Source organism: Nothobranchius furzeri, chromosome 18, assembly GCF_043380555.1.
Source record: "Nothobranchius furzeri strain GRZ-AD chromosome 18, NfurGRZ-RIMD1, whole genome shotgun sequence".
NCBI lineage: Eukaryota > Metazoa > Chordata > Actinopteri > Cyprinodontiformes > Nothobranchiidae > Nothobranchius > Nothobranchius furzeri.
In genome coordinates this window covers 13,285,730-13,302,471 of record NC_091758.1, presented here as the reverse complement: position 1 = coordinate 13,302,471, position 16,742 = coordinate 13,285,730, and the positions used below count along the sequence as shown (strand labels likewise).

The 16,742-nt window shown below is 42.0% G+C and overlaps 1 protein-coding gene across 1 annotated transcript in view; it reads left to right on the top strand.

Moving 5' to 3' along the window:
- The window catches only part of rgs9a (regulator of G protein signaling 9a), a 39,271-nt gene that overhangs the window by 8,443 nt on the left and 14,086 nt on the right, over window positions 1-16,742 (top strand). The window contains exons 2-5 of the mRNA XM_070546970.1: window positions 1,838-2,009; window positions 3,065-3,161; window positions 11,797-11,847; window positions 14,095-14,201. Of these exons, the coding sequence (XP_070403071.1) occupies window positions 1,941-2,009; window positions 3,065-3,161; window positions 11,797-11,847; window positions 14,095-14,201 (324 nt within the window). The 5' untranslated portion in view covers window positions 1,838-1,940. The remainder of the gene's footprint in view (window positions 1-1,837; window positions 2,010-3,064; window positions 3,162-11,796; window positions 11,848-14,094; window positions 14,202-16,742) is intronic.

The following is a 16,742-nucleotide window of genomic DNA, read 5'->3' as shown; positions in this document are numbered from 1 at the left end:
GATGGCAGGGAAAGCAGACATGGAACGCCACAACCAGATGGCTGACATTGTGTACAGGAACATCTGTGCAGAGTATGGACTGGAAGTCCCAAGGTCAAAGTGGGAAAGACCCCCTAAGGTGGTACAGAAATAGAGAGCCAGGCTCCTGGGGGACTTCCAGATCCAGATCGACAAAATGGTGATGGTGGACCAACCAGGTGTTGTGGTGATGGATGAACAACTAGGACAGCTGTTCTGTTGATGTGGCGATAGCAAGTGATGCAACATCAGGAAAAAGGAACAGGAGGAACTAGAGAAGTACCAGGACCTCAAAGAAGAACTTGAGAAAGCCTGGAGGGTGAAGACATCAGTGGTGCCCGTGGTCATCGGGGCACTCGGGGGCCGTAACCCCCAGACTGGAGGAGTGGTTAAAGCAGATTCCAGGAAAGCCTCAGACATCTCAGTCCAGAAAAGAGCAGTTCTAGGAACAGCGAAGATACTGCAGAGCCACCAAGCTCCCAGGCCTCTGGTAGAGGACCCAAGCTTGGAATGTAATAAAAGAAAGAAAGAAAACAATCTTTAATGCAGCGCCTCTCAAGATAAAAGTCATGAGGCGCTTAAAGGGAAGGATGAGACCACCTGTGGAGGCTGGAATTGGAAGTTTAACTTTTTTTATGGCAGCCACGCCAGTGAGGTGAAGTCACCGGGGCACAGGTTTTGTGCTCCGGTGCAGCAGAGCGCATCAGGCACGAATAAAAGACAGAAAGTATCGGAGAATATGAGCAGACACGAACAATCACGTTAATTTTTTTTCAGGTGGCGCCACTTTGAGAATGTTATTGTAGCCATGCGTAGGACCCAGCCGCCTGGAGCGCATGTACAATCCTCTCTGTCCTCTCCACTCAAAAAAAGTCTGATCGCTGAGAGTCAATATTAATAACGTAATGTAGGCTCAAACTGGATCTTTTTCGGGCTTCTCTTAGGCGTGTCACCCTGGTTTCACACCGGAAGCATCTGCAGAGCGAAACGGCAGCGGAACAGTTTACTCGCCAACTTCAAAGTGGTCCTTTTCACGCTGGGAGAGTCTTGGCCACGCCACGGCTTCCTCGCTGTGTTCTTTGCTGGACTCGTAAGATCACAAAATCCCTCGACTTCTGCCATCCTCCTCGCCTGACTAGCGAGATCACACGATCCCTCGAGACTTCAAAGGTCTTGGTTTGTTTATGCAATCTGCCATTAAATCAAAAGGAGGAAATCACGTTTGATATCACTGTTTGATGTCACATATGATGTTGTTCCCCTCCACGGCCAGGATAAAGCCATGAAAAACAAACCGCTCACTTCTGCTGGGAGTAAATAAGCTATTGGGTCACACATAAGCTAAATATATGAAATTGCATTGCTGCTGTACTTTTATTTTGAAAATTACTGGAGATTTTACACTGAAACCGTGTGTGACTTCCTTTCTAGCCCTGTGTAAACTGCAAAAATCGACGTGTCCCAGAAGTGGCTCCATTCGGACACACCCAGAGTTACTTGTTTGTTTAGAAACATAAAGTGCAGTACCCAGATTTGACCACAGGAAGTCATTCTTTCTTCATTCTGACATCACGCACCTTTTAAGGAAGGAAATAAAATGTAAACAGGGATGCTTCAAACCATGTGACGCAGCAACTTTCAGTCATTGTTTACTCCCTTTTTCCAATTGACAACAAGTCATTCTTGCTGTTTTTTTTTTGTTTCCAAAGCAGAATTGTTTGGAAGAAGAAAAGGTGCGTGCATGTGTGTGTGTGTGTGTGCATGTGGGATTGGTGGATAATCCAATTTTCCCCTCCTGTCGTCTAATCTCTGCCTACAGTCACGTCTGCCACATGAGCATGCCAGTCCATTTGCAGCATCAGGAACTTCCACAACTTTGTGTTCAGATCAGGGTCTGATTTGGTCCTCATCCGACAGCCAACATGACTATAAGGACAGCCCGTCCCAACCGGGGCCAGCATGTCCCCCCTCGCATGCACTGCCTGAAAAAGGTGGGTAGAAGCTTTTACCTCACCTGTCAGAATACTCATGCTTGTTTATGTGGACCACTGTGTTTAATAAGTAGACACATTATTTAAGTTGACTAAAGTTGTTTGAACGTATTTTTTGTTTAAAGCTCTGAGGCTGAAACATTTTCCATTAATCAGGAAAACTGATCATTAGAGAATCATGTGGGTGAAAATGTGTTTCTGTAGGGACATGCATTGATTTGTTGGCCAGTAAAGGAGCACAGACCGGCTCAGGGTAATCTCTAATTCTTCGCGTTAAGCTCCTTAGATTTGCTGCAGCCGTGGCTGAAATATTCAGCAGCATTAAGTGACGTTAGCTCCTTTTCACACTCCCGAGTCTGATTTAATGTCAGGGACAGAAAGACAAAATTTAATGGATGTTAAATCTCCAAAAGAGACACATGTTTATGCCAAACAGCAACTGTAAAAGAAATGTAAGCATCATCCACAGTGTCCATGTTGCACCTCTGAGTGTCAAATATAGTAATTTTGTTGTTTTCCTGCTTTTGAAAGTAAAAACGACATGACAGCATGCTTCAAAGGAGGAAGCCTGCACAAGTGATTTAAACACGGGTCTTTTTGTGGTGCGCTCACACACACACACACACACACACACACACACACACACACACACACACACACACACACACACATTATCATCTCGTTTATGCATTTTTATATTGATTTGATTCTTAGAGTGCACTCTGAACCCAGTTTCAATCAATCAAAAGTTTATTTGTAAATGGTTTATGCATGTGTGGGATTTAGATTTACCTTAAATCACTCACACTTAAACTCAATATTATTACGGCTTTCATTTAGACAGCTGAGTACGTTCTGTCATTCATAAAAACTACATGAATTTAGGACAGAGAGAGCAAAAGATTCAGACATGACAAACTTACAGTTCCTCTAATGTAACCATCAAACGTCTATATGACCTTGTGATTACGGTACCAATGACCTTTATTCAAGTTAATTCTCATAAATATGGACGTCTGTCTGAAGAATGCTCACAGCTGCTCATGTTCTTCCAGCTGGAGGCCATTGTGGTGGAAATGCAAGACCCAAAAAATGGAGTTAAAAACTCGGTGCAGAAGCTTAACGTTACCACCATCCCACATGCTGCTGCTGGTGAGTAGCACACACACACAAACACACACACACACACACAAACACACACACACACACACAAACACACACACACACACACAAACACACACATGCACAGTCACACACAGACACACACACACACACACACACACACACACACACACACACACATGCACAGTCACACACAGACATACACACGCGCACACACACACACACACACACACACACACACACACACACATGCACAGTCACACACAGACATACACACGCACACACACACACACACGCACAGTCACACACAGACACACACAGACACACACACACACACGCACGCACGCACACACACACACACACATGCACACACACACACACACACACGCACAGTCACACAGACACACACGCACACACACACACTCACCCACATGCACACACACACACACACACACACGCACAGTCACACACAGACACACACACACACAAACATGCACACAAACACGCACACACGTGCGCACACACACACACAGACACACAGACACATGCATGCGCACGCACGCACACACATACATACGCACACACGCACACACACGCACACACGCACACACACAAACACACACACAGACACACACACACGCACGCACACACACGCACACACACACACACACACACACACACCATGCATATTGCAGAGGTTTGCAGGACATGAAGTGATAGAATGATTTGACCTCTCGGTGTTTGAGCTCAGGACTCTAAATGTGAGTTTAGTTAGTGCTGCCCCCGTCCCTCTAGTAGAGCTAAAACACTAGCTACATTTACAATCGCCATATTTCCCCAATCTGATTCCATTCTTGGTTGATCAGAAATCCCAAATCTCTGTTTACATGTACAGTAATTGAAATAATCCGATCATGCTGTGAGTACACATGCAACAAGCATTCCGTCAGATTAAACAGGTTGAGCATGTGCAGAGTGGTCTTCCCTGGGAAAAAAAAACAAATGAACGCCGTCTTGTCTGCACGTCTGTTTCCTAACATTTTATTTTCTCATTCTCTAGCTTAGTCAGCTGACTCAGGTTTTTGCCCGTTAGAAACCTTCTTCACATTTTTACCTGTATGCTTCTGTTTCTACTGATGGCTTTAGCTAAGCTACAGGCCCAGCGGTACGTAATGCTACTGCTCCTCCTTCACAGCAGAGGAGAGCAGGATAAATTCTGTCTACCTCCCATCACATTTGTCCTGAGCGACTGCAAGGGTAGAAAGATGTCAGGCTGAACTTGCACACATGCACATTATTTTACCCCAACAATCCGAATGGGTGTGTACGTGGACATCAATCGGAACGATGACCGGACAAAACCATCCCTCTCAATCGGAGTGGGATTTCATTCAGATCGGGCCGTATCGGATCAGAATATTCCGGCTGATGTGTTTACACGAATCATTTTTGATCTGATAGCGCATTCATTCTGATTATGTGTACCCATGTTAGCATACTGTTAAGCATTAGATCAGTCTACTTCCTGTTTTGAGTCAGACTGTGTAAAGATGCAAACAGGCTAACTCTGGGCTTAAGCTGCTCTTGGCTAAATAAAGCAGCTCATAATTGGATAGGATCTGGACAGCTGCTTTAAAGCCACAGTCTGTAATAAATGTACTTATTTACTATCAAAGTCTGTGTGTCTGTTTACAAACTTGTCCTTTTTCATTAATGTTACTTAAAAATGTTTAATCTAAATATTACTTTCAACTTGAGATTTCACATTTTTGTATACATAAACTGTGGTCGATGCTCCATGCTTGTCCTTCTCCACCCGCATGCAGTCGATAAGACTGAAAGCTGACAGTCACTGATGACTGTGGCGATGCACGCATGGCTGCGGGGGTGAGGGAGACGAGTGGCGTTGCTGACGTGGTAAAAGTGGTGGAAATGGAAGCAGCAGAGTGAGAAGACACAGCTGCAAGGACTAATCAGATCCATTCTACAAATATTCACAGGACACAGACAAAGAGCTCTTGGTTGCCTGACTGCCCGTCTAGAAATCTAGACAGACAGTAGCTGAAGCAAAAAGATTTTGCTCTGCATGTCAGTCTAGTCATGCTCCACTGGAACCTCAGCAGGTCCACCATTTGCCTGAGCAGTTTTGTATCATGCCAATCACAGCGCTCAAGGCCACCTATTCCATGGGCCAACAGGGGCGTGGCCAGGGGCCTAGGAGATTTAGGGGCCTATCATTTCCGGTTAAACAAACAAACAAACATCGTTTTATTATTTGTCAGGTTTTCAGTCCGTCATCTTAGATGCTCATTTAAGGGTGCTGATTGATCTAAATTACAAGTGACCTACTCACTACTCGGGACCATGAGCTCACCAAAAATCAAACAAATTAGATGATTTCAGGGCGTGTTCTTCTGGATATGAGGAAACTTGAAATGAATACGTGGGTAGAGGAGGGGGTGCTCTGGATAACAGTTCTCGTCAGGTAAAAAAACGTTAAAGTGAATAAAATGTGGGGAATTAACTGTTGTTTATATTCCCCATAAGAGCTGCAGCAGAAGAAGTTCAGCCTTCAGGGGGGACAGCACTTTAGGATAGGAGTTAGGCTCATAATGTAGAATAACACATTTTATTCATCAATCGTGTCACACTCTGTCCTGTCTCCCCATTCTGTTCAGTGCTGTGTTCATGTTAATTGCTCCCACCTGCCTCTCGTCTTCCAATCGCTCCAGGTCCCAGCTCCTCCTGTATTTAAACCCTCTCGTTCTTGTGTGTCTTGTCAGTTCATTGTTTCATTGCCCAGCGTGCTCCTCATTAAATCCTTGTTGAATGTTCTTGTCTGCCTGCCCGCTTCTTCCCCTACATGTGGATCCTCACCTCCGCACCCGCACGTGGAGAGGTCAGCAGTTGTAGAGGGGCTGTAGGAGTGAGTTCCAGAGGGTGGGGGCAGCAATGGAGAAAGCTGTGTCTCTCCAGGTTCAGGGCTCGGCCATAGGTGGGGGAGAGAGAGGAGGGAGTGGGATGGGACACGGTGGTGGAGCAGGTCAGGGAGGTAGGAGGGGCCAGGTTAGGGAGGACTGCCAATGGAGGTGTTGAATGGACAAGAGAGATGTGGTCATTGGAGCAGGTGTAGGTTAGGAGATTCTGGATGTGCTGAAGCTTGGTGAGGGGTTTGGATGAGACACCACATAAGATACCGTTGTATTAGTGGATTTGTGATGTGATGAATGCATGAATAAGGGTTTCAGGGACAGAAGAGAAAGAAGGACAACCACTGACAAAAATTCAATCCAATCACCCGACAAAAACGGTTATCCAGACCAGTGGTTCCCAATCTGGGGTCCGTGACGCCCCAAGGGGTAAAAGGTTGTAGGGGGTCTGCACTATTTAGTGAGGTTACCAAGAGTATATTTGTAAAAATCACATTTAAAAATCCAGAAAACACACCCAATAGTACAATCGAAACTCCGTGTAAAGCCGGGCGTACACTGTGCGACTTTTTCACTCGCAGCGTTCAGCTTCAGCTCAAACTGTACGACTTCCTCGCAGGGCAGATCTCACGAGTCATGCGCTCACACTGTACGACCCAGTTCATGGATGCGACCTCACTGCTTACACTGTACGTCTGGTAGCAACACGTCGGACCTAAAAATATGCTAAAAATAGCAGTTTTTACACAACACGTCAGACTTTTTTGTTTTGTTTTGCCTGTTGTCCTTCGGGAGAGCTGCAGGAGGACACACAGGGATTAATGGGGGTTGGATGAGGAAAACGAAATAAAGAAAGTAAATCTGTGTTTTGTGATCAGTTTAATTTGACATGAACACAACAAACACGCTTTCTTGACAATCTTTGTGAGTAAAAAACATGTAGAAATTAAAACGAACAACGTGTGTTATTAGGGAAATAGCGGGTGAGCGGTGTTGATGCATGATTGCGCATGCGCCGTGAGCGGTTCTGATACTTTTTGGGTCTCAGCCACTTGCAGCGCGGCTTCAACCCTCACGAGGAACGAGCAAAATGTCAAACACTCCAGAAGTCCGTGCGAGCTCACGATCGCTGATCGGTAGCTGGTCACGTGGTGTTAATCGCCTCTCGTAACCCCCGTACACTACACGACGCTCGGCGCAAAACTCGCCCCGATCTCGTGGATTCTCCCACGAGTGGAAAATCGGCTCAAAAAAGTGAAAAAGTCGCACAGTGCACACCCAGCTTAAGAGGCATAACTCTGTATGTCTGAATAAAGTTTGTAATTATTATTATTATTATTATTTTTTTTTTTTTTTTATTTATCTCAAACCATCGAAAACATGAAATTGCATATGCACTCCCCCATATTCCTGGTGCATACAAAAAAATTTTTTTTTTTAAATGAGGAATACGATAAACATATGCTGTTGAATGAAACAATACAAAACATACAATAACATAAAACTATTTGAGAGGGAACTGGAAGAAGCAAAGGCTTATCTAGTCCAGCCCCAATTCAGTTAATAAATCACATTTGCTCACATTAACAAATTTGAAAGAAAAAAAATTTTTCTTTATGCAGGTCGTTCTATCTTCACCTTGCTAGTTGCTACATAAAAAGACAGTTACAAAACAATTGTTCACATGAATCTACAGAAAAAGAAAACAAAACCAATAAACAACAAAAACAAAATATTCCATTTGAAGCCAATTACCATTTTTATCACTTGCTATTTATGTATGAGTCAATTATAAGTTGTTTATACAACATTTTAAATGATCTAATGTTTTTACATAATTTTAAAGTCACATCAAGTTTGTTCCACAGTTTGATACCACATACAGATACACACATACTTTTCATAGTTGTTCGGTATAATGGAAAAATGAAGTTTTTAACGCCTCTCAATTCATAACCCTCTTCATGAGTTTTAAACAACCTTTGCAAATTACACGGCAGTACACCCATCATGGCCCTATACGGTACAAGGACAGTTTTAAATTGAATTAAGTCAAAAAATTTGAGTAATCTTAAATTGTAGAATAATGGAGTTGTATGATCTCTATATCCAGAATTTATAATTATCCTTACCACTCTTTTTTGGAGAACACAAATCTTTAATAAATTAGATTTATAAGTATTGCCCCATACTTCGACACAATATGATAAGTATGGTAGAATCATAGTACAATAAAGTGTGTGTAGTGCTTTCTGTGGTAGAGAATATCTTGTTTTATTTATTATTCCAATGCTTCTGGCTAATTTAGAACACACATATTGTATGTATGGCTTCCAACAGAGCTTATGATCAATCAATATCCCCAAAAACTTAATTTCATACACTCTTTCAATGGCTATTTCATTAACAGTCAAATAGATTTCTTTACTACTTCTTTTATTTCCAAATAACATAAACTTTGTTTTGCTGACATGTAACGACAGTTTGTTTTTATCAAACCAATTCTTAAGCTCACTCAATTCATTCTGGACCTTTAGTATAAGTTGCTGTATATCTTCTGCTGAACACAAAATATTTGTATCATCAGCAAACATAATAAATTTAAATAATTTTGAAGTTGTGTAAATATCATTTATATATAACAGAAATAACTTTGGGCCAAGTACCGACCCTTGCGGAACTCCACAGTGAACTTCGAGACAGCTAGACTTGTGATAGTCCAACTGCACATACTGAGCTCTGTTACTCAAATAACTTTTTAGCCAGTTGAGAGCTGTCTCCCTTATACCATACTTCTCCATTTTTGATAAAAGTATTTTGTGATCGACTGTATCAAAGGCTTTCTTCAAATCAATAAAAATTCCCAGAACATATTTTTTCTGATCAAGCGATGTGGATATGTCTTCAACCAATTCCATTAGAGCTTGTGCAGTAGATCTACCTGATCTGAAACCATACTGACTGTCTAATAAAATGCCATTTTTTTCTACAAATTTTTCCAGCTTATCATTGTAAATTTTTTCCAATATCTTTGAAAACTGAGGTAACAAGGAGACCGGTCTGTAGTTTGTAAATTGATGCCTATTGCCAGACTTGTAAAGAGGAACCACCTTAGCCACCTTCATTTTATTTGGGAATATTCCTGTTTTAAATGATAAATTACATATATACGTGAGTGGTTCGACAATACAATCAATAGTTTGTTTAACTAAAAACATATCTATGTCATCTCCATCTAATGAAAATTTTGTTTTACATGCTCTGACAATTTTAAGAATATCCTTTTGAGTCACTTCTTCAAGTAATAATGAATCCGCCACACCGTCTCCGTCACCATAACCATTGGATTCAGAGTCCACATTACTATTTATTTTGTCAGCCAACTTTGGACCAACCCCAACAAAAAATTCATTGAAGTGTTCTACTGTCAACTGTCTATCATAAATATCTCTGTTATTACTGACAAAATAATCTGGATGGTTTAGACCGTCACAACGCTTCTTGATTATTGTATTTAACACGTTCCATATTCCTTTGATGTTACTTTTATTCCTTTCAATCAAATTACTGTAATAATTCCTTTTACACATCCTCATTATAGTAATTAATTTATTTTTATATGTTTTATATTTTTGCTCCGCTTCTTTAGTTCTGTGTGATATAAATAGCTTATATAATGTGTTCTTTTTTTTACAAGCATTTTGGATCCCCTTTGTCATCCACGGCTTCTCTGAATATCGATTTCTACAACTATGTCTTATCATCGGACAATGCTTATCATATATACTTTTGTAAATATCCAGAAATAAGTTATACGCAATATTCACATCATGTTCACTATATATATTACTCCAGTTAACACTACGTAGTTCCGTTTTTAAATTTTGTAAATCTTCTTCCTTTCTTCTCCTTTTATACATTAAAGTTTTAGCTGGTTTTACTTTCTTTGGATGGCAGTCGTGGATAGCAAATACAGGGAGATGATCTGTTAGGTCTGTTATCAATAGTCCACTATGTATAATACTTTCTACATTATTAGTAAATATATTATCAATAAGAGTGGCACTATCAGCAGTTATTCTACTTGGTTTCGCAATGAGGGGAACCATGCTCATACTGTACATTAACTCAAGAAATTCATCAGTTTTCTTATGTGCTGTAGCTTTCAGTAGATCTATATTAAAGTCTCCACACACATATGTTATCTTACTTTTGTTTAACATTAAAATACTTTCCATTGTAACAATAAATGTGTCAATGTCACTTCCTGGTTTCCTGTATACACAATGAATCACTATGTTTTTTGTTTGCTTAATACTCACTTCAATGGATATACATTCCATAACTTCATCAATAACCATAGACAAGTTTTCAGTAAATTTATATGAAAGGGATTGATCAATGAAAAACGCAACCCCTCCACCCTTTCCATTCCTATTGATACAATGGAAATTGTAACCTTGCAAGAAAAAATCCTCACCGTGCTCTGAATCTATCCATGTTTCTGATATTGCAATGATGTTAAACGGCCTCACAAAATTATCAATATAATCTTTAATATTCTGAAAATGAGCATAAAGACTTCTGCTATTAAAATGAATGATAGATAAGCCATGCTCATATTTAATAGTTGCATTAAACTGTTGGTCAGTAAAATAACCACTTAATGAATGTGTGCTACTATGGAAATTTTGTTCTGGATCAATGTCCTGTTCAAAATCACCCATGAAGAAAAAATAATTTACTTATAGAAAAAAATTTAAGTAAATAAAACAACAACACCCACAAACTAAGTAAAAAACTAAATTAAAGAATGACCAACATAACTGTAACCATATCACTTAATATTTTCCAGTTGCTTGATATCTCTGATCCATAACCCACGACTATTTTCCGGAGCACCTTTCTGTTTGATGAACACCTTACAATTATTCACTGTTGATTGTGTGCATGTGCGTAGGGGTTGGGGGCACTGGCTTGTCTTGGACACGGGAAAGGGGATCCTTGTGAAAAAAGGTTGGGAACCACTGATCTAGAGCACCTCCTCCACCAATGCCCCAGTGGGGGGGCCTACTGAGCCTCTTTGCCCTGGGGCCTATCAGCTGGTTAAGGTGACCCTGACAGCGCTCTACTGGTTTGGTGGGTGAGATGATGCAATAGAGCGAAACAACAAATATGGCAGCGGCTTGTTTGAAAGGACTCTGGCATCAACTCTGGACTATTTAGACTTGGGCTTTTCTTTGTCTCCGGAGCAGATGGAGGTACTTCAGTCCTTTATTTAGAAAAGGGCTGTATCTGGATCTTCTTTAGCAGTGTGTGGTGAGGAGATCACGTTGTTCATTTTCAAAGACAGTTTGAAGGACAACCATACATTCTGCCCCATGACTGAGCTCTCCCTACAGGTCATTTATATAGGATGGTTGGCAGTAAATAAAACATGGAGACAGTTGAAAGCTGATGTGCGGTGTTTTCTGTGTGTGACCCTGAGGTGTGTGTGGGTGACTGTAGCTGCAACACCTACTCTGAACTGAGTTGTGCTACGACGTCAATTGTTTATGTAAACTGTGCCTTTAAAAGTCCTATTAGAGTTGTACTTAAAGTCACAATTGAACTGTGTGTACAGTGAGGAGCATAAGTGTTTGAACACCCCGGTGTGTGTGTGTGTGTGTGTGTGTGTGTGTGTGTGTGTGTGTGTGTGTGTGTGTGTGTGTGTGTGTGTGTGTGTGTTCAAACAGGAAATGACATCATAGCATGGATTAACACCAAGATGAAGACCACTGTGGAAGGTAAACGTTTTTATGTTTGTAAATGTATGAAATCTCACAATCTGCTTTCAGATCAGTTGGTTTTCTGTGTCTAAAAATAAAACTAGAGCATTAATAGTTAAATACATCAGAACAAAGAGTAGGGACCCTAAGGCTCCTCCCTTTCCAGGCCATAAAATCTGGTCTGCTTGACTTACACCCTGAATCACACACATGTTGTTCTTCAGTTTAAATGATAAACGGTGAAAGTTACGACTATGTCTGTCACGTAATTTAAGATGAATTAGTTTGTGAAAGTTGGTAATTAAAATGACAACAAATCAGACGTGTTATTTATGATGTCACAGCAGAATCTCGTCTCCCATTACTGACCACATGACTTATAGATGATAGATGTGGAGTGGTTTTCTCATGTTAATGCTCCATCTGTCAACCAATCAATCAATCAATCAATCAACCAACCAATCAATCAATCAATCAATCAATCACATTTTATTTTTAGAGCACTTTTCATATAAAATCAGCACAGTGCTTTGCATAAAAATGCTACAAAAATGTAAAAGGATTATAAACGCAGCTTTTGCACACCCAAACCCAAAATTACGCGACCACTTCTAACTTTGCACACACACTCAGCACACACCCAAACAAACAAAACACCTGAACACTGAAGTTAAAAACCCTTCAAATAAGAAAAACAATCAGCTAAAATGAGTTAAAATAGATCCATTAAAAGCCAAGAAGACAGGTCTTGAGCCTCTTTTTAAAACCATCCACACTTTCAGCAGCCCTGAGGTTCTCCGGCAGACTGTTCCACAGACGAGCCATAGTAGGAAAATGATTCTTGGCTGTATGTTTGGATCTAACTTTTGGGACGACTAAAAGCCTGCACCGGAGGACCTCAGGGACCGGGGAGCTCATAGTTCAAAAGGTCGGCTAAACTTTACTCCTGTCATCAGACCAGACAATACAAGCAGCTGGAGTCCATTTTGTCTTTTCACACAAACCTATAAAAACTTTTGCGGTCTGTTGAAAATAATCTCTTTCTTGGCATCAAATGTGCTTTAAAGGTTCCCGGACATCACGTGTGGAATCCATGGCACAAATCAGACTGGATCAGAAAATAGCTTTTGTCGCTCCGGACTCACATTCACATGTTTTGGCAGTAGAGGACTCAGAGACCTGAAGTAGATGGGCGTCGTTTCTGTGGTCGGGGTTGGGATGGTGAGAGCTGGGTAATGTAACAGTTGCTGAGGGGCGTTATCTTCCGGTTTCACAGGTGTGCTTACATGTTTTGGGTGTCCTGTGCCACTTGGTGGTGGTCAGTCAGTCCATCAGATGGATACCTATTAGACCGGGGATCTCCAAACGTACAGCAAGAGTCAAAAACCTGTCAACCCCTTAACTCCCACCTCCAGCAGAGCGTTGACCACACCCCGACAGCACTGAGTCTGACTGAGCCTTGTTGAGGAAGCTGCTGCCAGCTGTGGCCCTAAGCTTGCTGATGGTCATCGTGACAGCAACCTCTGGACACTCTGGTGGGTACCAGAGTTTAGGGGAGCTATCAGGCTGAAGGAGGCCCACAGCACATGGTTGCTGAAGGACCAGAGGGCCGAGCGATGTGCAGCAGTGGCAGCTGTCGATACAAAATCTTGGGTTTGGGAGGAATTTGGAAGTAGAGGATCTATCGGCTCCAAGGAGATTCTGGCTGATCGTCCGGTGTTTCGGGGGCCGGTCAGAAACTCGCCCACACTGATTATCTTGTGATGGAGAGCTGCTAACATCAACTTTTCATTATTGTTTTCATTTCCTCAAACTCTTGTTATTGTCTCCTTCTGATTGTTGGGAGATTCAAGTTCTTCTTTTCTGTTTTTGAAATTGTGCATCCATTTTTTCCTGCACATTGTTGAGTTACTCATCACTTTTCTTTCCTTCTCCTTTCATTTTTTGTCTCACACTTGATGCATGTGAAAACTCTCAAACCCTGCATCATTAAATGTACATTTTCTGAATACTCTTAAGTTATGATATTCTAGAAGTTTCCATAAAACAATACATAATTTCTGTTAGTAAGCAGTGCCTGTTTGCTGCCTGAGGACTGCAGGATCAGCACTAATTGTAAAATGTACACATTTGTTAATTAGCCTTTAGCTTCTGTTAAAGAAAAAAATGGATTTTTTTGAGTGGTTTTCTTTGTAAATACAACCAAATGGACATTTACCATTTGCACAGAGAACTTCAATGATTGTTTTCTTCTCTGGGTTTCAGAAGCTCAAGTGTTTGGTACCATGCTAGTGGCATATGGCTACATCTACCCTCTAAAGAACCACAATAAACTGGTGATGTGCAATGACTCCAGCCTCTACCGCTTCCAGGTACAACAAACACTCTTCTTCTTCTCTGTTGTGGCTTATTATTAATAAAATGTGACAATCAGCTGAAACTGTTGAGAAAAGTTGGTTCAAACTAAATAACAGGAGGTGTTAAACGAACCGCATCTCAATTCAATTCAAATTCAAAAATACTTTATTAATCCCAGAGGGAAATTGACTGCTGTAATAGTTCAGAATAATAATAATAATCAAGTCATCAAAGAGTTATTGTATATTACAATGGCTGTTGGCAGGAAGGATCTCCAGTAGCGGTCAGTGTTGCAGCGAAACTGAAGAAGCCTCTGACTGAAGACACTCTTCCGTTGTCGGACAGTCTTGTGAAGAGAATGCTCAGGGTTGTCCATCATTTTCTTGATTCTCTGGAGAATCCTTCTTTGCATTATCTCCTCCAGTGGTTCCACAGTCGTCCCCAGAACAGAACCAGACTTTTTTATTAGGCTGTTGAGCCTTTTCAGGTCCCTGCTTCTGATGCTGCTACCCCAACAGACGATGGCTGAAGAGATTACACTCTCAACAACAGACTTGTAGAAGATCTGCAGCATCTTGCTACAGACACTGAAGGACCTAGGCGTCCTCAAGAAGTGCAGTCTGCTGTGTCCCTTCTTGTAAACAGCTTCGCTGTTCTTTCTCCAGTCCAGTCTGTTGTCCAGGTGAACTCCAAGGTATTTGTATTCCTCAACCACCTCCACTTCTTCTCCCATGATGGAAACAGTGTTTGACTCCACCCTGTTTCTTCTGAAGTCTAAAATCATCTCCTTTGTTTTGTTCACGTTCAAGGTCAGATGATTGTTTCCACACCATGCCACAAAGCGCTCCACCAGCTCTCTGTACTCAGCTTCCTGTCCATCTCTGATACAGCCGACAACTGCTGAGTCATCTGAGTATTTCTGTAGATGACACGTCTCTGTACTTTGTACTGGAAGTCTGAGGTGTACAGGGTGAAAAGGAATGGTGAGAGTACAGTCCCCTGTGGTGCTCCAATGTTACTGATCGCCTGGTTTGATGTGCAGTTCTTCAGCCTCACAAACTGTGGTCTGTTTGTCAGGTAGTCTTTAATCCAGGCGATAGTTGAGGCCCCCACCTGTGTCTTCTGGAGTTTCTGGCAAAGTACATCAGGCTGGATTGTGTTAAATGCACTGGAGAAATCAAAGAACATGACCCTGACAGTGCTGCCTGCTTTGTTCAGATGACAGTGGGTTGACTGAAGCAGCTGGATGATGGCATCTTCAACTCCAACTCCATGGCGATAAGCAAACTGCAGCAGGTCCTGATATGTTCTAGTTTGCTCGTTCAGGTGGACCAACAGGAGTCTCTCCAGGACCTTCATGATGTGGGATGTCAGGGCAACCGGTCTGTAGTTGTCATTGACTGATGGGCGAGTTTTCTTTGGAACTGGAACAAGGCAGGATGTCGTCCACAGGACTGGAACCTTCTCCTGGGCCAGGCTGAGGTTGAAGAGGTGCTGCAGAATCCCTGCTCTGCACAGGCCTTCAGTACTCTGGGGCTGACACCATCTGGACCTGCAGCCTTGTTCCTGTTCAGTCTCTCCAGCTGCCTCTTCACCTGACTTCTAGAGACAGATAGGTGGGAGGGGGAGGTAAATGGGGCAGCAGCATCTCCTGACTTGGTTCAAGACAGATTTATAGAACCAGACGAGTCCATGACTGCGTTAGAGGAAAACAGAGCTGGCGTGTGACAGGAAAATGTTGGATCAGAGGAGGATGGGATGTCTGATTGGCTGGGGACAGGCGAGGAGGATGCTGGGTTTGTTCCTTAACTGAACCTATTGAAGAACTTGTTCAGTTAATTGGCAGTGTCCAGGCTGCCATCTGTGCAATCCTTCCTCTGCTTGAAGCCTGTGATCTTCTTCATCCCTGACCAGACATCTCTGATATTGTTCCTCTGTAGTTTGTTCTCCAGCTTCTTCCTGTATGCCTCCTTGCTGTCTCTGATCTTGATCTTCAGTTGCTTCTGTATACTCCCCAATAATTCCCTGTCTCCCTCCTTGAAGGCTCTTTTGTTCTCATTTAGCAGATTCTTCAGTTAACTGGTGATCCAGGGTTTGTTATTAGCGAAGCATTTCACTGTTCTGGTGGGTATGATGTTGTCCACACAGAAGTTTATATAATCAGTGACACATCCAGTCATGGCACTGATGTCCTCTTCATATCCTTGGCAGAGAGTCATCCAATCTGTGGTCTCAAAGCAAACCTGCAGGGCTACTTCAGCATCCTGTGACCATTTTCCCACAGTTCTTCTTGTCACAGGTTGCCTCTGAACAAGTGGTTTGTATTCTGAGCAGAGAAAAACAAGATTGTGATCAGATTGTCCTTGAGGAGGTCTTGTTTTGGACATGTATGCATTCTTTACATTTGCATAACACAAATCCAATGTCTGGTGGTGCAGCTGACAAACTGTTGAAATGTTGGAAGTGTAGCAGAGAGTGAGGCATGATTAAAATCACCAGATATAGACACAAATGCATTTGGGTGCTGGTTTTGTAGCTTAGCGACAACGGAACTG